General features: G+C 41.1%; 1 protein-coding gene across 1 annotated transcript in view; it reads left to right on the top strand.

Moving 5' to 3' along the window:
* The first annotated feature begins 18,759 nt into the window (after nucleotides 1–18,759).
* LOC129099401 (copine-9-like) overlaps nucleotides 18,760–22,928 on the top strand; it is a 79,082-nt gene continuing 74,913 nt past the window's right edge. Inside the window, exons 1-4 of the mRNA XM_054608632.1 lie at nucleotides 18,760–18,779; nucleotides 19,069–19,132; nucleotides 21,818–21,921; nucleotides 22,497–22,601. Coding sequence (XP_054464607.1) covers nucleotides 18,760–18,779; nucleotides 19,069–19,132; nucleotides 21,818–21,921; nucleotides 22,497–22,601 — 293 coding nt within the window. The remainder of the gene's footprint in view (nucleotides 18,780–19,068; nucleotides 19,133–21,817; nucleotides 21,922–22,496; nucleotides 22,602–22,928) is intronic.

The raw sequence follows: 22,928 nt of genomic DNA on the forward strand, positions 1-22,928 counted from the left end.
TAACTTTGGATATTGACAGAAACTGCTCATATTTTCTGCTTGCTTACATGCTGATGGAAGAAAGACCCTTTTCTTTACATAATAAAAAGAGAGACTGCATTGAATGCGGGCAAAAACCCATATTTTGTATTGTGTCTCTGCAGTGTTGGATAGCACATTGTATTCTGAGGAGTGAAAATAATGCTGGGAGGCAGAGAGATGGGAGGTCAGACAGGTCACGAGCCATTTGAACCCGTTTTTATTGCAAGGAAAGCATCACCATTGGAGCTCATTAGACAGGGTGCAGGGAAGCGGATCGGCGCAGTAACACATACATGTTATTGGTTGTTTGTTTCTGTGTAGCTTTGTTATTGCAGCATATAACCGATCTAAATCACTCCTGATCCCTCTTTTGTCCTAAGGAGGGACTTTTAAATAATATTCTTGAAGTGAAAAAAGATCATTTACATGAGGTTATGACTTTTTCAAAGGTTGTCTATATGAAATCGGAGCACAAATATAGCAGCAAACAACTATTTTCTACTTAAAGACATAGTGGAGTGACGTCTACCCGAGCAGAGAAAGATGTCGCTCTCCCTCCGTGTGTTGTAATCAAACTTTCTCTGTACTTCTTTGACATAGCTCGGCCTGCCGCACGTGCTTTTAGTGCATTTTAGTACACATAAGTGCATGCTAGTCTCTTTGTCGCACCCCACTGGCTAGCTAACGGCTGCCGCTATGCCTTGGACTCAGTCGGCAGTTGCAGCTGATAACGCTGTTTGACCCACGGCATTGTCGCAGATGTTGTAGCGCCCACCGTCCAGTCCACCCCCCTGGTTTAAAATAGCCCCCATCCCCCACACTGCTGGAAAGAAAGGGGTTCCATAACATCTGCAACGGCTTATTGTAAGTTTTTAATGAATAAAGTTGAGATAAGAAGATCAACGTGTGATTTTAGATAGCACGCAGGCATCTAAGCAGGGAGAAGAGGCACTCAGAAAGTGAGTGAGAGTTTTTAAAAGTCATTTGCATTTTGTTTTTCAATTTATATTGTTTTTCCAGTTGCCGTCTAAGTTTGCCAGTCAGCTAATTGGGGCTCCCTAAAGCTTCTTTGGGGTTTATTCACCAAGGTTCAGCTCAACCAACAGCGACAGCTCTGCCTGTAAACTTACTTGTGTAAACTTACTTGTGGAAAACTCCAATCTGTCAAAGTCAGTCTTAGTTTATTTTTTGGTGGGAATAGTACCACAGTCAATGAATCACTGCCAATGACTTCAGCCGGAATCGGTGATGAGTCCGGTGGGCCAGGGGCCAGTTCGCGGTCCCCTGCAGCCGTCCCCTGCCAGCAGCACTATTTAGAGAGCTTATCATTCTCGGACAGACCAAACAATCGGCCGGGGTTATGGTCCGACCGCCATAATGCCACAGAGCCATGCGAGCCGGGGGGATTGGAGAGGGAGAGAGGGATGGAGGAATAAAGTATTTTACATTTGGGCATCACTGGAATGCCAAAGTGAATGTAATACCAGCGTCTGTAGACACATACATAACAGATGCAAAAAATATCCAAGCCGTCATCTCTGCACCTTTGTCTCCTTTTAAACTCAGACACAAACAAATGTTGGAAACATAGGAAAGATTCAGAGATTCCTTTTTTTTTTTTTTTTTTTAAATGACTTTTAAAGACCGGTACAATCATTCACACTCATCACAAACCTGCCAGATGTTCCAGGCCGTTAATCATCTTTGCACTGGAACCATTAACGGAATTCACCTTGAGGAGAGAAATGAGAAAAGCGACAGGTTACATACAATAAGACCTCTGTCTGAGGGAATGACTCACTCTGTGATTAATGGGGGATGATGAAGCTTAAAGACACTGAGAAGGGGGGATTCTCAGACACCATCACGGATAACAGCCAGATCGATCCGTCCAAGGGAAACATGTCGGTGGAAAAATGACTCGCAACGTTTGAATAAAACCAGTGAAGATGTGAGTCCAAATTGCAAAATATGTGACAGGACGTGTCAGTTTTTTAAATCTTTTCTTTTTTCCTTCTATGAAATTAAGAAATATATGGGCTTGACGGTACTGTGGTGGCTGGCACTGTCGCCTCACAGCAAGAGGGATCCTGGTTTGATTCCTGGGCTAGACGACCTTCTGTGTGGAGTTAGCATGTTGTCCCTGTGGCAGCGTTGGTACTCTTGATTATTCAGCACATACTTGGTTTAAAAAAATGTGTGCTTCTTAAAATCAATTGTTTCACTCATTATGCTGCAGAAGTCCGCTCCTCTCGAGGTTGGCGTTGCTGAAATACTTTGTGGATCTAATTGCACAACCATTAAACTTAATCTCAACTTCATGAATCTTTATATTTCCCGGCAACGGACTTGTTAGGCTCCCCCAAGTATTGGCCTTCAGATATTTTAGTGGGATTTGCAAAGCTAACAAGTTGACATTTTATAAATATGGCTCATTGCAGGTGAATGCTCCCCCATGTCCCCAAGCTAACTAAGTGCTATTTTGTGCTGCGCAGGTAGCGTGCAGCAAGGTTTATCGGAGCTCTTTCACTGAGAGCGACTGCTGGATGGAACCGCTACGACAGTGGAGAGAGGGCTATTCTCTCCCAGTGACCCCCTTCAACATCACATGCTGTCATTTGATCCTTTAGTTCATAAAGAAATTATACCTGGACTCAAACAGTGAGAATAGATCTTAAGTGTGCTGTGCTGTGCTAAAAGTGACAAATATCAAACTGAACCTGACATTTTATTTCCCATAATAAAAACCAACAAAATGTTTCTTGTTCTTTTTTTTTTTTTTTTTTTTTTTTTTTTTGATATCTCAAATGTTCCCTGCCATGCATAACAAAAATACCCAAGACGAAAATACCTGGTGGCCTCAATTCGCTTTAAAAAGACAAAGGTTTTGTGTTAAAAAAGACCAAGCACAAACAATAAACCAGAGATACGCAACTGTCCCTAACGATCGCTCAATAACGCTTGTGTCTGCGCTGTGGTAGCCTCCTCGTGTTGGTGGGTGTATGCTTTTATAGGTCAATAGTTTTAAAAATGGGCTTCTTAAAAATGATAAAGAGGAAACAGTACAATAAGAGACCAGCTGAGATCAATCACTATCTCCCCCATATGGTCAGTGTCTCTGATGGCCTGCCTGCAGGGAATAGACAGCTGTCTGGAGCGTCTGATAGATCAGATGCAGCAAAGCCCGGGGGGGGGGATGAATGGAAAATGGAAGAATGGAGAGGTAAAGGGGGACACACACAAAGCAACGGGAGGGGGGGGCACGAAGGGTGAGTGACAACTCAGCAGACAAAAGGAGAGAGGGAGGACGGAGACGAAGAACAGGAACTTAATTCAACCAAAAAAAGGCAACGGTATAAATGTGAAGATGGAGGAGGAGGAGAGAAGGGGGAGAAGAGGGAGTGATGAAGTTGGGAAAAGAGAGTCGGTGCGATAGTCTGAGGAAGATAGATGAAATGTAGGGGACATTTTCCTGAGAGAGAAAGAGGAAGACAGATTTGTGTTTGCTTCCCAAACTGCAGAGTCTGCGCTACGCGGCGTGTGCTGTCATTTAGAAGACTCTGCACTTGTGGAGCAAACTGCGAGAAACACACACACACTCACACACACACACACACACACACACACACACACACACACACACACACACACACACATGAACACACACAAATATGAAAAGCTTGGACAAACACAACACAGACTCTATATATATATATATATATAGAGTCTGTGTTGTGTTTGATATATATATATATATATATAGAGTCTGTGTTGTGTTTGTCCAAGCTTTTTTCTCCTGCTTATATATATATATATATATATATATAAAAAACTTGGGTTATTGACTTTTTTTCTCCTGCTTTTCTGTCTTCAACACACACACACACACACACACACACACACACACACACACACACACACACACACACACACACACACACACACACAGAGAGAGAGTCTAAAACATATATGGCTGTGGTAGCCTCCTCTTGTTGGTGGGTGTATGCTTTTATAGGTCAACAGTTTTAGAAATGGGCTTCATGCTGCGTGGCGAACTGAGCACTCCTTTCCACTTACCTGTGTGTTGCCACGGCAACCGAGGGGGACTATTAGCCGAGGCGGTAAAAAGTATAACAATGATTCAAAAATACATTTTTGAAAAAATAAATGGGGAGCTTGGCGGGATGTATTATATGGACGCCCATACACACAGCGAAGGTATTTATACACATGAATTGATTTTTTTTGGTCTAGAAAAGCATAACCTGCATTTATATATATTTATAATGTATGAATTATACACTGTAGGAGGCAGAGCACTTCTGAGCATGAGCTGAAACTTTTTACCTTACCGCGTTGTCACTACTCGCCGTTGACAAGAGAGAGAGAAAAAACAAATAAAACAGACAAATCACCCATTTGTAAATGCAATCTGAAAAAAAGAAAATGAGGCCGATCTATTAACAATCCCACATGCTGCCAGTCGCCCACCAGATGTGGATTGATGAGGCGGACGGCGGACTGAATAAGCTGTCCTCAACAGCAAAACCATTCCTGTGTCACGAAATTATACCTGTCTGGATTTTTTCGCTGCGAGACAGTCAATGTGTCAGAGGGCAGGGTGTGTAATTGGGTGCAGTTTGATGGGAGGCCTTCTGCTTTGTGGCTGATGGACAAAAACGACCAGCGCACACATATAAGTGCCAAGAAAACTTGTCAACCACACACACAAGATACATGATTTTCTGCTCTGTGAGAGGTAGCGAACAGTGGCAGATTGCAGTCCAGTGTTGTGCTCCTGAGCAGGAGGAGGCATCTGCAGATGTCATCTCATCCTGTTACAACACACTATGATACAACACACTATGATACAAACGGACAGGTAGGAACACATTATTAGAAAGTGGCTCCTGCTGTATTTAGATGTGCACTAGCTCCCAGATTTTGTTTGGTTACCTCAGCGACTTCATTGAAGGGGAGGTGTCCACTCGGTTGTATTATAGAAATAACCATGTTTGGGCGATATGATGATGTGTTCTATTGTCAGAAAAGTTGCCGTATCCCTTGGCTGAATGAGGCTATTGTGGCAAACAGCATTGGATGTTGTTGTAGGGATGTCTATGTCAATTTGTCAGGAGGTCCGTCCACCACTTTGGCCTAGACTGTTAGTTGAATATCTTTAAAATGTGGTACTGATATTCATGGGGAAGAGACGATAACTTGGGCGGTCCCCTGATTTCCTGTTGCGCCACCTGCAGGTCAAAGTTATCCAGCGATATATCCCGAAAATCTACGCGACGGATTGGCCCATTTGTTACAGACATTCAGACTCCCCTCATACCAGTGATCATCCTCGATTTTCCCTCTAACGTCGCCATGAGGTCATCATTTGTCGTTGTCAGTTAAATATCTGAAACTGTTTGAACTGTTTGAACACCATTGAATTTGGTGTGCACATTCATGTTCCCCTCAGGATGAATTGTAATAACTTTAGTGATCTTTATTACAGCGCTATCATCTGGTCAAATGTTTCATTTAGCCAATACTTTTGTTTATGACCAAATACCTGCAAAACTAATGACATCCCAATCATTCTTACTTAATTAGCCTATGTTAGCATGCCAACACACTGAACTAATATGTGTTAGCATTTAGTTCAAAGCACTACTGCGCCTGTCTTGTTACATGATTTTGGCATCAAGGCAGTACCTTGATTGTTTTTTCAGATAATTCATTTGCTGGTTGAGTGAAAAACAGGTTTCTCATTTGATTTCCAGAAACTGTACTGCTCTACTGGAATATCATTATTGCAATTAAAAGTTGCAAATAACATAATATCCAAACCTACAGCAGTACAGTTGAAGGGTGTATACACATCTGTCCTGAAGCAAAGACCTTCTTTAAGGCCTTCTTGTCAAATTCTTTTTTATTTTTTTTAAATGGACTAAATTCGAAAGCAAAGAGAATGCCAAGAAGTATTGGATCTATCCAAATTTTGAGTCCCTGGTTTGGGTGGTGCAGCCCAAAAAATATAAACTTCCTTTACCTAAACCCAAAGTGTTCTGTTCAGGCCGCCGCTTGCACCATCCTGTGTGCATAACCTTTTTTGGAGTGCTTTTCTTTGCACCCATAGCATGAGTGGTTACCTGTTTGTGATTGGTTCCAGCCAGCCCATCCTACTTCCTGCTTGGATTTGTGGAGATCCTGATTGGAGCAACCCAGTTCAGCACTCCATTTAAGGAGAAGCAATCATGAACACCTGCAGATTCAAAGATTTCTTATTTTGAAAATGTTTTCAAGTTTTTTTTGTTCTGTTAAGATCTAGGGAGCAAGAGTTGGAAATCCTTATCTGGTCATGTCTGGATCCTTATGATCCAACCTGTCAATGATATGAAATACTGGGATAAAGTCAGGGAGATCATTTTGAACCGTGACTGAGAAAAGTGACATTTTGATTATATGAATCTTTTGGAACCAGCTTACAAGATTGGAAATAACAGCCCCTGGACACTGGGCCAGGTATCGTTTTGTTTATTGACTCCTGATTGCACACACATTGAGTATGCTTCTGATTAGACGGACTAGGTGCAGGGATGCTGTTTAGACTGTTTGATTTTGATTAGGCGAGATTAATTAGTTATTTTATTTATTTATTATTTAATTAGCTCTTATTCAAAGAGTGCTCTTTAGTTTTTTTTGTGTTATTTGATTTGAATAGCATCCACCGGTCCATTGTTCCTTTTGTAGTTTGCCTTTTTGGTTGTATTTTGAGAAATTCCAAGTTCTTCGGCAATAAATAACTTTATTTTAACAATTCCAACTGGTTTTATATAACTTCCCCGTAACTAAGGGAGCTGGGTGGTAACAGGCCATTTAAAAGATGCCACATGGTCTTTTCAATCAGCTGGCCTAATAAACCGTCCTTTGGGGCCAATAGGAATCCCTCTAGGTGACAAAAAACCTCATCTGTCTTCTCAGAAGGTGTGGATAGTTAGCTGAGCCACACTGCTGAAAAACCTCACCTCGTCGATCTATGTCTAGGTTCCCCCCTAGTGTCAGTTTTGGACGTGTCAGAGACGGATTGTGAGTTCCGCTTTTTATATGCAGTGTCTTTTCAAAATAAATTTCCAACGTGGATTTACTTATTTTTTTAGGTTTACTTGGGCAACAAATCTACTTGGTGAGGTTGAGCAACTAAAGTACCTGGTTAGTCTTAGGAAAAGATACTTAACTGGCTTAAGTTAAATACGATACACATTTCTGAATTAATGAGACAAGTGACACCTTAATCACGTGAACCAAGTCTTTATACATGGGCAGAAAAGCTGTGACACCAGTGGTTCATTAGTGAGTTCCCTGTGGGAACCCTTTCAATGTATTCCACTGTATTTCCATTTCTTTGCCAGCTGCTGTTGTGTGTTTCATTAAATAATTCGGTGAAATTGTCAAGGTCATTGAGTTAGCTGATCTGGACGTCAAGCTTAAAAAACCTTGCCTATTGCTATCTACTCTAGAAGCTAGTTGGCCGACCTACTGATATTTAAAGGTCATGGATTTCATGGTCACCAATTAACATTTACCGTATGTTTGATTTATAATTAAGTTGTTTGCAGTCGCCAGTAGGTTTCCCGGGTACCCAGCAAAAGACTCAGTTGGGTTTATTTTGTGACATAGATACAGTTTGGATTTTATTTTTCAAACTAAAGTTCCAATCTCTTTAGTAAAAGTCATGCTTAATCTCTCTCTATTCCTCTCACGCTATGTATCTGTCTCCCTCCCTCACACACACACACACACACACACACACACACACACACACACACACACACACACACACACACACACACACACACAGACCAACCAGTGTCGTCATCGTCTGTCCCCTGTGGTCTGCGTCCCACAGAAGCGTCACCTGCCATCTGGTATGGCGGTTCAGGTCTCATCTGGATTGCTCTGCTATGACAGGCACGAAGACAAAACACTTCTGCTGCTGCTGCTGCTGCTCTTCTTCTGAGGAGAGTGTTTAACTTTATCAGGCTAGAAGTCAAACCTATGACATTTAATCTTGCTGCAAATGTGATTAAAATATAGTTATCCTAAATTCCACCCTTAACCAGTGATTGTTGCAGTGTGTGATTCGAGGTGCATCCTTTTTTTTTTGTCAATTCCAATGTCCCCATTGAAAAAAAAATCAACCTCCACTATGCAGGAGATGTTTCAGTGCAGAGATTTACATCCGTGTCTCTTCCAACTGGAAAAAATTGTATGTTACTTTTTTCTTGCAAAACCAAAGATATATTTGCAATTGGCTCTGCCTGAAAAAATAGGCTGAGATCTAGTTTCACGCTTGCCAGCTTTGAGCATCTTGGCAAATAACGCGACAATGTTGTTCTGTAACAGTCACGGATGCCGACAACACCAATCTGTTAGCAACAGCGCTTGTTGGGACAACAAAGGATGTGGAGTAAAAAGACAGAGTTATTGAATAAGATCTTTAGGAAGAATTGGTGCTTGTAAAGAAAGCGTCGTACATTTGACTGTTGGGTTTAAATTATTATTTTATGTGATGTTGTTCAAATTACTTGATAATGCTTTTATTTGCCCAGGTATTTGTCAAAATACAATATTATCACAGCATTGTTGTGCTCTTCACTATCTGTGATTTAAGTGTCAAATCAAAAGACACATCAAATCGAATCCTTCAATAAATATCAAAATACTGGTGACGATAAAAAGCACTTAAAGCGCTGCTGCGCTCTGGCTCTGACAATGTCCACTGGAAACACAATGTCCAGTGGAAACACAATGTCCACTGGAAACACAATGTCCACTGGAAACACAATGTCCACTGGAAACACAATGTCCACTGGAAATACAATGTCCACTGGAAACACAATGTCCACTGGGAACACAATGTCCACTGGAAACACAATGTCCACTGGAAACACAATGTCCACTGGAAACACAATGTCCAGTGGAAACTTTTCTGAAGCTGAGCACCTGTTTTTCAGCAGCCACATTTATAAATGTCTTTGAGTTTCACAAGCTTTAACACACTTGCAGCTCATTTAGATATGGTAACCGATTCCAATTTTCCTTAATTAAATTACGACCTTTTGTTTCTACTAACCTTCTCTGTCATTATAAAATGTAATGAAAGCCGATCCCAGCTGCTTTCATTAACTTGTATATTTGTTTATTTTGTCTGAGGGGTGTCATGACGGCTAAATAATGACTTTCCATCAGCTCAGCAATGACTTCTGGTCAGCATTGTATTTATATGTCCCAATCAAATTCCAGACACAAAAAAATATGTCAACTTTTTTCCCTTCCCTCTCTCTTTCACACTAGTTTTGTGATATGTGTTAAGACAGCGTAAGACACAAATGAAGTGCATTATTAAAAATATATGTTAGTCAGTTATAAACAATATATACAAAATAAATAAAGATTTACATACATTCGAAAGTGAATTTCACGCCTCATAGACACAAACTGCTCTAGCAAAAATAGTCTTGGCTGTCTATGCAAATAGAATTGTGATTGTATTTTTTAGACTGGTGCTAGATCACCAAATGAATCAAAGGAAAAGGTCTGTGGTATTCCCTTTCGCCCACCCAGAACACACTGGGCTCATTGCTGCCACTAGAGACAAAATAAGATACTATTTTCATTGATGAAACATTATGCGTACACTAACTTAAAATAATAGTGTAGCTATTGTAGTGACTCTTTTCTCATATGTCCTTTTCCCCCCGCTGGCTTTCTTTTATACTGAAATATTTCAACAACAATCCTCCGTCCATAAGTGGCCCAAAGTTTAGATGTCATTTGCTGCAGCAAAGGAACTCAAAATGAGTTTGCATTGGTGCTCATTTACAGCAGGGGTACCACGAGTTGTCCCTGGCATGGGGCAGCTATGCTCCACTAACCTTTATCTAGTAAAATGAAACATGAATTCCACAATGTCAAAGTCTCGCTTTTGGAAGCGTCAAGAAAACATTTCTCTGGAGATTCGCAATCTTCATTTCGAGGTCGTCATCATCTGTGACTGCTTTGATTCTTGGCAGCTTGACGGATGTTTCAGTTTTCCATCTGTAACTCAAAGACGTGGGGAGACACTTTCTTTTACACTTGCAATCAGAAACTACAATAGGTTACACTTTACTAACTTCTAAAACTTTTAGTGCTGCCTAACTCCAACGGATATACTATGAACTGACTTTTAAAGACTTGCTAGCCTTGCAACGTTAATGCTGAAAACAAGCCATATTAGGAGACTCTCTAAAAGAGTTGGTGTTACACAGTCGTGTCTAGGAGGTAATCCACTATTTGCAAAACTCTTACGAGATAGTTGTGGTGAGGTATTGACTTCAAATGGTTAAGATTAGGCATTGACCTTGAATGGTTATGGTTGGGTATTGAACTGGAATGGTTAAGGTTAGACAATGACTTCCAATGGTTCAGGTTATACTTTTACATTGAATGGTTTATTTTATACATTGACATTGAATGGTTAAGGTTAAGCATTGACCTTGAATGAGGTCGGGCATTGACCTCAAACGGTTAAGGTTAGGAATCGATCTCAAATGGTTTTAGTTAGGCATTGGGTTTGAAAGCTAAGGTCGGGCATTGACATTGAGTTATTGAGGTTAGACTTTGACCTTGAATGGTTAGGGTTGGTTTTAAGCTTGAATGGTCGGGGTAAAGCATTGATTTTGAATGGTTAAGGTTGGGAATTGAACTCGAATTGTGAAAGAAAGGCATTGACCTCCAATTTTACCAAAAGGTCATTTCAATAAGAGAAATAACAGTAAGAGCATCATGAACTGCGTGGCATACAAGGGGTTAGTCGTGCCATTCAACTTGACAACTTGGGAAACTGAGCAAAGCTTCCCTGTAAGCTTGCATTTAGGATTTTGTGTATTTGGAGGCTTGTGTCAGAAGTGCCATGCACAGCTGTGCATGTCTGTCCGTGCCAGCTGCACACACAAAAAAAGGAGAACGAGGGCCAGCGAAACCACATGGTCAATCCCATGGTCTCTAGACTCGTGTCACGCACATTCATACAAGTTTTGCATTCAAAAGTGTCCCTCAGTCCTGCTTTGGGACTTATAGACCCTTTGCATGTGCCATGTAAGTCAAATTCGAAAAGCCTCTATCAGGATGTAAAGCACATCTCAAGCATGTCAAGCATTATTATTGTTATTAGTGGCCTAGGGATGTTAGTAGTAGCAATCGTTGCAGGGCTGTCATTTTCATGCAGGCCACAGAATTTTATTCATGACCATTTGATGTATGGAGGTGAAGAAAAAGACGCTCGCGCAACATGATCTCATGCATATTCGTCGATACAATGATGCAGGGGGCAGTCTTTAGTTTGGTATCTTGAAAGAGAAGGTATGCCCTAAGTTAACTTTGTTAACATTGTGCTGTTTAACATTGCACAACATGGTTAAAATTGTGAAATGATCACGGTTCACGTTGTAACACATGGTTAACGCTGAGAAGTTGTAGCGGTTAACATCGTAAGACATGGTTAACTTTGAGAAATGGTGGCGGTAAACATTGTTACATATGTTCAACATTGCGAAACAGTTGCGGTTAAGGTTGTAACACGCTATTAACTTTGTGAAAGAGTGGCGGTCAACTTTGTAAAACATGGTTTACATTGTGAAACAGTGGTAGTTAATTTTTTACACACGGTTGTGAAATGATGGTGGTTAACATTTTTAACATGGTTTACATTGTGTGACAGCCGTGGTTTATGTTGTTAACTGCCACTGGGAGTGAGACCAGGCTGACTTGCCGGTAAACATGGATATAAACAATGCAGGATTCAAAATATAAAAAATCATCTTTGCAAATATTCACTGAGGAAGGTAATATAGGAAACTTAATACGTGAGTAGCACTTAATGAAGACATGTTTGTTTACAAGAAAACTCCATAGGGAACTTTAAAGGTTTCAGTGGTGGTTTGGTGGAGGGGGAGGGGGAGGATTGCAGCACATTTAAAGATCTGATAATGAGAATATGGTGCTTATATTTTTGTCAAGGAGTTCATAATTGGTTCACGAGAGGCCTTGGAAAAAGAGCTACAAACGGATAACTGATCTGGGAGTAACAGAGATAGAGGAGAGTTTCACTGACCGAATAAAATGCATAATAAATGAGTTCGGGGCTAAGCACAGGGAGAATGTGGAATAAGCTGTTTTAAAGGAGAAATCAAGATGAGCTGACCTTCCCGGTTAATCTTTTGCTATAGCTTCATTAGTTAGACTGGAAGTAGCAGTAAAGTCCTCCAACCATACATTTTCCAACTTGAAACCAGAGATGATAACTGAATCTTAAGAAGTAGAAATTAGCTTTCTTTTAGCTTTTAGAGGATCTGGTGATGGTGTTGGTCAGCAACAGACTTTCAACCACGTCTCTTTGTTGTTTTGTGGTTTTGTTGCCTACACCTAACTTTACGATGTTTAAGCCCAACCATAACATTTTTCCAAAACCTTACTAAGTGGTTTTGTTGCCTAAACCTAACTTTTGCTTTCAACGTTATGTTGCCCCCCCCAAAAAAGTTGGTCCGAGCAACAAAAAATATGGACAATTCCTGTCCCCTGTACAAAGAACAAATAGATTGCATTTCGTGACTTTTTCATGAAGTCACGGAGACGGTGTTGTGGTACAATGCATCCTTATAGGACGATTTGTATGATATCTTACAACAAGTTATTTTTCATTTTCCGTTCGTTCTCCTACAAGAGCAACATGAGCAATAAGTGCGGTGCACTTATGCGACAAAAATACTTGTTAAGGTTTAGGAAAAGATTGTGGTTTTGGAGGAAGTACGTTATGTAACAAAAGGGAGTTATAACAAAAGGGACAGGCTGTATGTAACTTAATGTCAGGAGATTTTTTTATTGCTGCTATACCTGCATCCACAAACAAGCCTAGGAAATAATAATCTCTCACCGCACCAAGCTCATCAGTGAAATCACATTCTGCATTGTTTGGTCAGAATGAAATATTTGCACACTGAGCCTTCCATGTTTGATCACGCCTGAGTCACAGAGCTTGGCCTGAGAAATGACTGTTGAGGTTAACCAGTACTCTGTCAAGAGACGACACTTCATTTCGCTTCATTAATAGCAGATGGCGTCTCAGCCTGTTGTGTTTCCCGTTAGCTGTTTACAGCTCATGAAATAGCTCATAGCTGCTTCACTTTGATGGTATTTTGCATAGGTATCTTGGAAGCTTTTGCAAAGAGTATTCAAAAGCATTACCCAAAGACTGGGTGTCTTTTCAGGATCGTACAATTTAAGCTCACAGCGATGTAAAAAAACCTCTTAAGACAGCGCTGTAACAAGTTTCAGTGGCGTGGCTGGAGGGCCCTCAGTTGGACACACTGTGTAGATAAATTCATAAATAATTCTCCCACTGGAGCTTCTCTGCTACAGCTGGCGGGCAGCGTGAGTGAGAGAATCCATCAATTTTCAAAAACTACGTCATTGAAGACGAGGTGAGAAGCGACTTACAGACTTTTCTTTTCTCATCGCCCTCCCTCTTTGTCTGTGTTCTTGAATCAATTTTTTATTCACAGGGACTTCGTTTTTCCTTCTCCTCTCACCCTCTGTCAGTTGTCTTGCTCCTTTTCTTGAATCAAAGCTAAATAAGTCGATATCAATGGTCCCTCGGTGGGGCTGTGATTCTGCATTCCGCTTCATCGTGACTGAGATCGGCTGAAATATTCAGGGTTGGTGGACGGGGCTCTGCCTCCTGGCTTTGCCTCAGGCCCCCCTTTTACAAAATTCGGGAACCGCTGTGGCACTAGGCGGCAAATGAAAAGGAGACAAAATTACTCCCCAAAAAGCACAAAGAGGGCCGCCATGAAAGAGAATAATTACTGATAATGAAAATTGCAAAAGCGCAGGACTTTTATTCAGTCTTACTGTCATACTCGTGACATTTTTCAAATCAAGCTGAACTGAATTACAAATGACATGCTGTCTTATAGTTCTATTATATTTTTATTTTATTGTATTATATATTTTATTTATTATCTTAATCTGTTTACTCTGTACTTGAGCTGCTGCAACACCCGAATGTCCCCCATGGGGATCAATAAAGGAATATCTATCTAAATCAACTTTGTGATGGCATGCTCGGCACTGTTGTTTAATGCCATAACGTGTTGTATTTATGAAAAATATAAATATTCCTATTTGACAGAAAGAAATTTGCGCATGTGCACTCATGTATGATGTGTGTATGAGTGTTTTAAGAAGGAAGAGGAGTCTGGATATCAAGGACGAAATACATTGTGAGCCTGCCGTCCAATTTGACTTAAAAAGGACACATGGTTCTAGTTCTTCTCTGTTCTTTGAGCTTAAGCTTTGATGACAGATGTTGTGCCCGCTGAGTAAAAACCAGTGCAGTTCAAGGCCACAAACCACTGATTAATGATGACAAGTTATTATTTTCATGTCGTTACATAACAATGCTTTAGATCATTGCTAATTCAAAGACCTCCTCCACATTGTTGAAATCATCTAAAATAGTCAGCCATTACATTGAGAAACCTTTAGATAACTTTGAGCCACACTTATTGTACAATTAACGCAACCACCTCCGCCTGGCTGGCAGTACATGTCCACCTTTGTCAAAGCGAGACTCTTCAAGTGGACATACATTGACGATGCAAAATTGCCCCGAAATGATTCCATCTGGCTCAGGTGAGCTTTAGATTACAGTGCACATAGTTCATGTATTTATTAACTAGGTAACAATAAAACACATTATTTGAATTAGGGGTAACAGTGTTTATATTGCAAAAAAATTAGGGATTGGGGTTGAAAAGTTAAAGATATAGAAATCCCAGAAAATGGTTACAGTTGTTGGTGCTGTATTTATTGCTGCACTGTCCAGTATGTAATATAATCTTACACTAACACTGCAGTAAGCATAGAGAGAGAGTGGGACGTAATAGTTCAGTTTTAAATAAAAAAAAAATAAAGTAAATATAGTTGTTGTTAAAGTTAATTTCAGATTTTTTTTTTTTTTTTGAATGTTAAGCCTCTGGTGTTTTCAGTTATTCGTGCTAATTAGACCTCCGTTCAGGTTGATGGTGGGCCGGAGCTTGATTGGAATTTATAGGTAAAAAAATCTTCACCTACCAATAAGAATTATAAAGTGTTATTTGTCCCGCCCTAATAGGGTCAAGAGAGCTAACAGGAGACTCAGGAGGTTGTCAGTCAATGGACACCCTGGTTAAGCCCCGCCCACTGCTGCAACTCTGTCAAACTAGCTATGTTAACATGGAGCCCAAACTGTCACTAACTGCACTTCCTAAAGAATCTTTATAAAATTTTGGGAAAAAGTGAATTTGTGTTTGAAGGATATATTAGGATGTCAAACTGATTCAGCAGTAAAAACAGGTTAAAAAGATAAAAGATAGAAGCTAAAGCACCATATCTACGTGTGATCCAGACAGAAGACAATGAAATCAAGGAACAACACTGTTCCTGTAAAGGCTTGTAGGTCTTTATTCACTTTTATATTCATAAAAATACATTTATTCATCCTTCAGTAGCTAGCGTAGCATATAAGTGCTAACGCTAGTTAACGTTCTGCTAACCTGTTCTGCTAACCTGTTCTGCTAATGTTAGCAGGTAACAGATTTTTAAGTAACGCTTTAAAAACGTATATTTTGGGGCGGCTGTGGCACATGACGTAGAGCGCTTGACCCGCAACCACAAGGTCGGTGGTTCGAACCCCTCTACAGGCAACATGCCGAGGTGTCCTTGAGCGAGATACCTAACCCCAAAAATTGCTCCCCGGGCGCTTCATTGCAGCCCACTGCTCCTCCGGGATGGGTCAAATGCAGAGAACCGAATTTCCCCATTGTGGGACTAATAAAGGCTTAATTATTATTATTTTTCCCTCTAACCTCCCAGAATAACTTAGTATCGCTATTACGCAACGCTTAACCATGACTATTGCTCCAAATCCCCCCATAAAGCTGGCCGATGCTACGCTACGTTCTGACAGTCTGCCGTTTGAGTCAGCGCATGCCCACGCAGTCCTGACAAATGGTCTGATCAGCCAGATCTACTGAAAACACCTGTGTGGGTGTTCAGAGGCTTGGCGATAAACTGATGCGGTCAGCCCTGAGTCTGTCAATCACTAGTCTTAGAAGCATCACCTTGAGCAACCAAAGATATCTTGTCTTACATACTAAGTGCTCAGGTGTCGGAGCCTGTCACCAGCACATGAAAGCACCACATTACAATGCGTGTTCCATTGCTAAGTTTCTATTTTCATTCCAGCCCATCTTATGGAAACCCATCTAATATATGTTTGTGTAACCTGTGTTGTGTTGAGTGTGAAACTATTGCTAACATTGTCAAAGGCTGTCTTTCCCATCCCTCATCTGTCTGTCAAGCCTTGTGTGTTTTATTTTTCTTCCTCTCTTTCAGCCCCCTCCTCCTCTTCCTCCTCCTCCATCTCTTTAACCTCATCTTGTGATTCAGGAAAGGATGAAGAGGCAGCAGTGAAGCTCAGCCCTTTTGTGCCCCGACCGTCACAAAGTCGCCCCTCTTTTTCTTCTCTTCTCTTCTCCCAATCTGTCCCTCCTTTTCCTCTTCCGCTCAGTCTACTCTTTAGGACATACACTCTATTTTTGTCACGGATCAGTGAATAGTTCTTCCAACGCAGTCAGTTTCCGACTCAAAACTTGAAATTAATTTGAGTTTAAATGGGAGGGTAACAAAAGAAAAAGGGAAAAAAACCCAACCTTTACAAGCTTTAACTTTGAATACATCCATCCATCCATTTTCCGTAACCTGCTCATCCAGTTAAGGGTCGCAGGGGTGCTGGAGCCGATCTCAGCTGTCAATGGGCGAAGGCAGGGTACACATTACATTACATTACATTACAGTCATTTAGCAGACGCTTTTATCCAAAGCGACTTACAGGAAGTGTATTCAACATAGGTATTCAAGAGAACTACTAGTCACCAGAAGTCATAAGTGCATCTCCTTTCATAAACAAGCATCTTAAAGCATAAACCAGAGCAAAAGTATACAAATTACTACGAAAACAATAATTGCAACAGACTAATACGAATACAATAAGTGCTACAAACTACTACGAATAGGATAAGTGCAGTAAACGAATACGAATTCAATAAGTGAGTGCAACTAATACGAATACAATAAGTGCTACGAGGAAGGCTCAGGGTAGTACTACACCCTGGACAGGTCGCCAGTCTGTCGCACTGCTGACATATAGAGACAAACAACCACTCACACTCACATCCATACCTACGGGCAATTTAGAGTCTTCAATGTACCTAAGCTGCATGTCTTTGGACTGTGGGAGGAAGCCGGAGAACCCGGAGAGAACCCACGCTGACACGGGGAGAACATGCAAACTCCACACAGAAGGTCGTCCAGCCCGGGAATTGAACCCAGGCCCCTCTTGCTGTGAGGCGACAGCGCTAACCACTACACCACCGTGCAGCCCAACTTTGAATACGTGGTAGAAAAAGATGATTGAGGGTGTGATGGAAGGGATTTTCCTCCTTTCATTCCCCTGATTTGGAACAGAAAGAATATTGAATATTATATACCAAAAAGATTGAAGTAGAGGTTGTTCTATTTTTTTTTTTTAATCACACCAACTGCTACTTTAAAAATGATTCACACTTTAACATATCCCTATATTACATTTTATTTTATTAGATTTTATCCTGCTCAATAAAGCATGTTTTTGTTTAAAACTAAATCCTTTCCTCTGTTTATCATTAAATCTCCAATATAAGTGAAACTATGCCTGAATCACTTGACTAAATCACTTTAATTCCCCTTATTTTTTGTACATGGAGGTTTTATAAGCTGGTCCCATTTTATTTAGTAAATTATTGTCCATTTAGAGTCAAATAGACCATAAAATAGAGTATGCTTTAGGGCGAGCTACTGTGATTAACAGGTCCCTGCCGCTACTAGAGCCATACTGGCGTCTCTATGTCACTCCTCCGCATTACAAGTATGGTAATTTCTGTTCATTGGTTGCGAAAAAATCGACATGGCGACGGTGAACTCAAGGCTTTAAAACGTCCGTCCACAAACCAATGGGTGCAGTCCACTTCTTATATACAGTCTATGGTTTACAAATTAAGAATTTAAGCCAGTTCAGTAAGCATCTTTGGCGATTTAACGGATTTAGAAGGCATGTTCAAGTTTGACAGCAGGCTTGTACCTGGAATCCAATATTGCAGCGGCGTCTAATCTATAAAAATCTGGCCACTATGCGGCACACATTTCATAGGGTTGCTTTAACGTGGTAAAATGTGTTACTTTAGGTAGTAAATACCCTATTTCCAAGACCACTCAGCATACCATCTGGTTTGATATGCTGGACTGGAAAGTTTTGATTTCGTACACCACATCTGAGGTGCCCTTAAGCAAGGCACTATACCTCCATCTGCTCCAGTTGAGGTCCTCAGTGGCCAAATTAGATTGTTGTAATGGGTAGCTGCCAGCAGTTGTGCTCAGAGCAATTTACCCTGGTAAAAAAGTGAGTCATTGTATTAAGTAACCACTGCTTTACAGGCTGTTTTGAGGAGATGTTTAATTTTTATTAACATGGTAGCCGTTTAAGCACACACTGACATCCACTTTGTCAGTGCAGATAACAGGCCTGATTTGTGTTTGGAAGGTTGTGTCCAAAATATGCTTAATATGGATAAGATTTATGTGAGGTGAGTTGGACTAGTGTGCCTTTTTTTTTAGTTAAATGTAAATGTTCAAAACAAATTAGTAAATTAAAGATTCGAACTGAACGGACCTCACTTTGCCCAAAAGCTGCCATTTTCAGAAAAGCAGGGCTGCAAATTGTAAAAATGAAAATCTGCATGATGGGCTGTCACCTCACCTCAATAACAGCTTGTAGCTATGAATGACATCGACTTGGCAATTGTATTATTTATGACATGCCACAATTACCTACTTTCTCAGTCTTTCTCTCTCTCTCTCTACTTTTGCCCTCAGTGGGATACCGGGGAAGAAGTGTGGAGTCATTATCTTTGCTGCAGAGGAGCTCAGTAACTGCAGGGTCAGTACACACACACACACACACACACACACTCATGAAAATGCACACAACCTAAGTGATGTTAGAATATTTTCATATAGTCTGCATGTTTTATTTGCCGATACTGTTGTAGCTTGCAATCCTCCCCCACGCGCACACAAACACACCCACACACGAATAAACAGAAAGTGTTTAACGATGGGCCAGTCTTTCAACGACAGATCATGACATTTAAATCCCTTCATTGGGACCCCCCCAAGTTAAGTTTTCAGTGTTGTTCAGCGCTGATTAATGCTTGATGTTGACTTTCCCAGACTCTCTAAATATGATTCAAATTTACTGTCAAGATGGTTTCCAGCCACAAACAAAGTGATTTTTCTCTTCCAATTTTTCCATTCCCCTGCCACAAAAATATATCACCACCAATCAGGCAGTCAGATACAGACTGAATTTCTTCTGTGTTTATGTGTGCGTGTTATTTTGGTAATATTTGTATCACAGAGAAATGTTTGAATAGTAAAGTTGAATTTGTCATTTTGGCTACTTATGGATGTGTGTGTGTGAGAGAGAGAGTGTACCTGTACATATATTTGTATTATATCTTTGCGAGGACATCTTGTCCGGAGACAGACCTTCAAAGGTCTGTTCAGGTTACCATAAGGCTTAGGTTCTGGTTAGGGTAAGGGTTGGGGTCAGGCGTTTAGCTCTAGTGGTTCTCTTTCATAGCATTTGTTTCGTGTCTCACATTGGGAACGCCTACGGGGCGACCTCATCAGAAGCTCCTATCGCGTTCTGCCAGTGGCCTCGTGCTCTATTGTATGTATTCCCCCAATAGCTCTGATTTCGCCGACCCTAGCCAGAGTGTGGGGGGAGGGTCTGACGGTGATTCTCATAGCTCCTTACTGGCCGTCGAAGCACTGGCTGGCAGAGATAACCCAGCTGCTTTACCAGGAGCCATGGCCCCTTCCAATACGCAGGGACATGCTGTCTCAGGCACGCAGAGAAATATTTCATCCCCACCCAGAGAGGCTGGCTCTGTGGGCTTGGCCCGTGAGTGGTTCAATCTGAGGACCACGGGCCTCCCTCTGAGCATAATTGAGACCATCCAGAATGCCAGGGCCCCTTCAACGAGGTCCCTTTATGAAAGAAAATGGTTAATTTTTGGAAAATGGTGCTTAGATGTTGAGGAAGTTCCACTTCAGTGTTCCGTGGCTGTAATATTGGCTTTCTTACAAGACTTGGTGGACAAAAGGAAGGCTTTCTCCACAATCAAAGTGTACCTGGCAGCTATTTCTGCATTCTGTCATATTGGTTATGAGGGGAGGGCTGTGGGCCAGCATCCTTTGGTCTGCCACTTCATGAAGGGTGCACGGCTAAACCACGGTAAAGCTAATTTAAAGACAGTTGGTTCCCCTGGAACATGTGCCCAGCAATCCGGGAGTCAGTATTTTCCCAATGTGAGACACGAAACGAATGCTATGAAAGAGAACTTTAGGTTACTTGCGTAGCCCCGGTTCTCTGAGTAGCATGAGTTAGTGTCTCACCAGACCACCCTCCCTGCTCATTCGTAGCGAGGAAGAGGTGAGCATTTTTGAATGACTGGCAGCGTAGTGCCAAGCCCCTTATAGGGGGAGGGCCTCCACCCTCCTTGACACTGACGTGCTTAGTTCCAGCCAATCCTGGCTGGCAGAATGCGATAGGAGCTTCTGATGAGGTCCCGCCGTAGGCGTTCCCAATGTGAGACACGCACTCATGCTACTCAGAGAACCGGGGTTACGCAAGTAACCTAAAGTTAAGGTCAGGGTAATGGGCTAGGAAATGCATTTTGTCAATGATTGTCCTCACAAAGTGAGAAGTACAAGGTTGTGTGTGTGTGTGTGTGTGTGTGTGTGTGTGTGTGTGTGTGTGTGTGTGTGTGTGTGTGTGTGTGTGTGTGTGTGTGTGTGCGCTCCAGAGACCATTATGTGAACAGGCTTATCCTGGTTGTGTTTACCATCATTACTCTGGGAGGTTTTGCTCCTGACAAGATCCAAATGCTCTTCAGAAATTTTGATAAGTGTGTTGTGTATGTGCGTGTGTGAGTGCGTGTGTGTGTCTAGGCTGACAAACCCTATGTGTCAATGACAAGCTTAGGTTTCCCGTGATGCCTTCCTACTGTAGGCAATGACTTATGTGCCTCATTAAGGGAGGGCAATCAATCAATCCATCCATCCATCCATCCATCCAACCATCCACATACCCTTCAATCCTTCCTTCCTTCCTTTCTTATCCAAGCCATTTCAACAAAGAAGCATGAATAAAATAGCTTCTCATTAACTGCTGCGACTATGCATCCATATGTATGAAGCCATTCCCTCTGACTTTATTGCAGACAGCCCATAATAAAGTCTCTTTCCCCTACTAGTAAAATGTGCAATTTAAAAGAAACACTGGATTGAAATCACCGCAGTCTATGAATGCATCGGTTATTAAGCCTATCCCAACGCTGGTGTTTGGGATTGTGATCCACGGTTGCGTTGCCATTAATCATGAGTTTTTACCATTCTGAAGTCTCAGTTCCAAGGCAAGAAATTATTTTGCAAAGAAAAACAAACTACTGACTTAGAAATAAAAAAAAAAAAAAAAAAATATATATATATATAGATAGATAGATAAATAGATGTTTTTATTTATGTTTTACTAAAAACTGCTTGTCTTCGTCCTCAGGATATTGCAACCATGCAGCTGTGTGCAAACAAGCTAGACAAAAAGGACTTTTTTGGCAAGTCGGACCCCTTCCTGGTTTTCTACCGGAGTAATGAGGACGGAACGTGAGTCTGAGCACTATTCAGATATTACCAGATAAGGCACTCTGAACAGACAGGGACAGATGGGATGTTTAATAAATGTGACATTGAGGCCGTCTAAAAGAGAGCTTTTCACATTTTTGTCAAGAGTTTCAAACCATTGTTATACAAGCCATGTTGATTTTGCTGAACATCAATAACAGCCTGCAAACACTGTATTGGACAATGTATGAAACAGGTTTTGTTAACATTTCGGAGGTGACGTAAAACATATGTTTAGGCAAATAATTTCAAATGTCTCATCTGGTTTCATATACAAATATATTTTTTTGTGTGATTTGAGTCATATGACACCACCCATTGAGGCGTATCTCAACCCGCAAGATTATTACCTCCTAATGCTGCTCTGTCTTTTTATTTATTTTTAGTAATAAAACTTGCAATTCTGTCAAGTCCGCCAGATATACTAAACAGATACAAAAAAAATAAAACAACAACCTGCAAAGGAAGCTGCAGATAAGTGATGTGGGATTATCTTCACGGGCAATATGAAGTGCTCTCCCTTTATTGGCCTTGTGTGTGTGTTATTTTGCTGGCAGGTTCACCATCTGCCACAAGACGGAGGTGATCAAGAACACACTGAACCCGGTGTGGCAGCCCTTCACCATCCCTGTTAGAGCTCTCTGCAATGGTGACTATGACAGGTCAGTTACATGTTTAAAACAACTCTTTTATATATACAAATGGATGTAAGTAAAATGTCATCATGAAATATTCAATTGCTATATAGGCAATGAAGAAACTTGACTGTGCTGACTTGTGTCTGCGCAAAGTTTGAGGTGTTTTCACATTCCTCTACTGACAGCCTGGTCTAAAAATGACATCCCCATGCAACGAAACTGCATCATTGTTTCAAAGGAATGTATTTTCTCCCTGATTAGGTTCGTATCTGACGTATAGTAAAAATGTTTTAAAGTGGCCCTTGTGTGTTATATATATTTTTGTACATGTAAAAGGTCCGTAGAGTGTAA

This window comes from Anoplopoma fimbria, chromosome 12, assembly GCF_027596085.1.
Source record: "Anoplopoma fimbria isolate UVic2021 breed Golden Eagle Sablefish chromosome 12, Afim_UVic_2022, whole genome shotgun sequence".
Classification (NCBI taxonomy): domain Eukaryota; kingdom Metazoa; phylum Chordata; class Actinopteri; order Perciformes; family Anoplopomatidae; genus Anoplopoma; species Anoplopoma fimbria.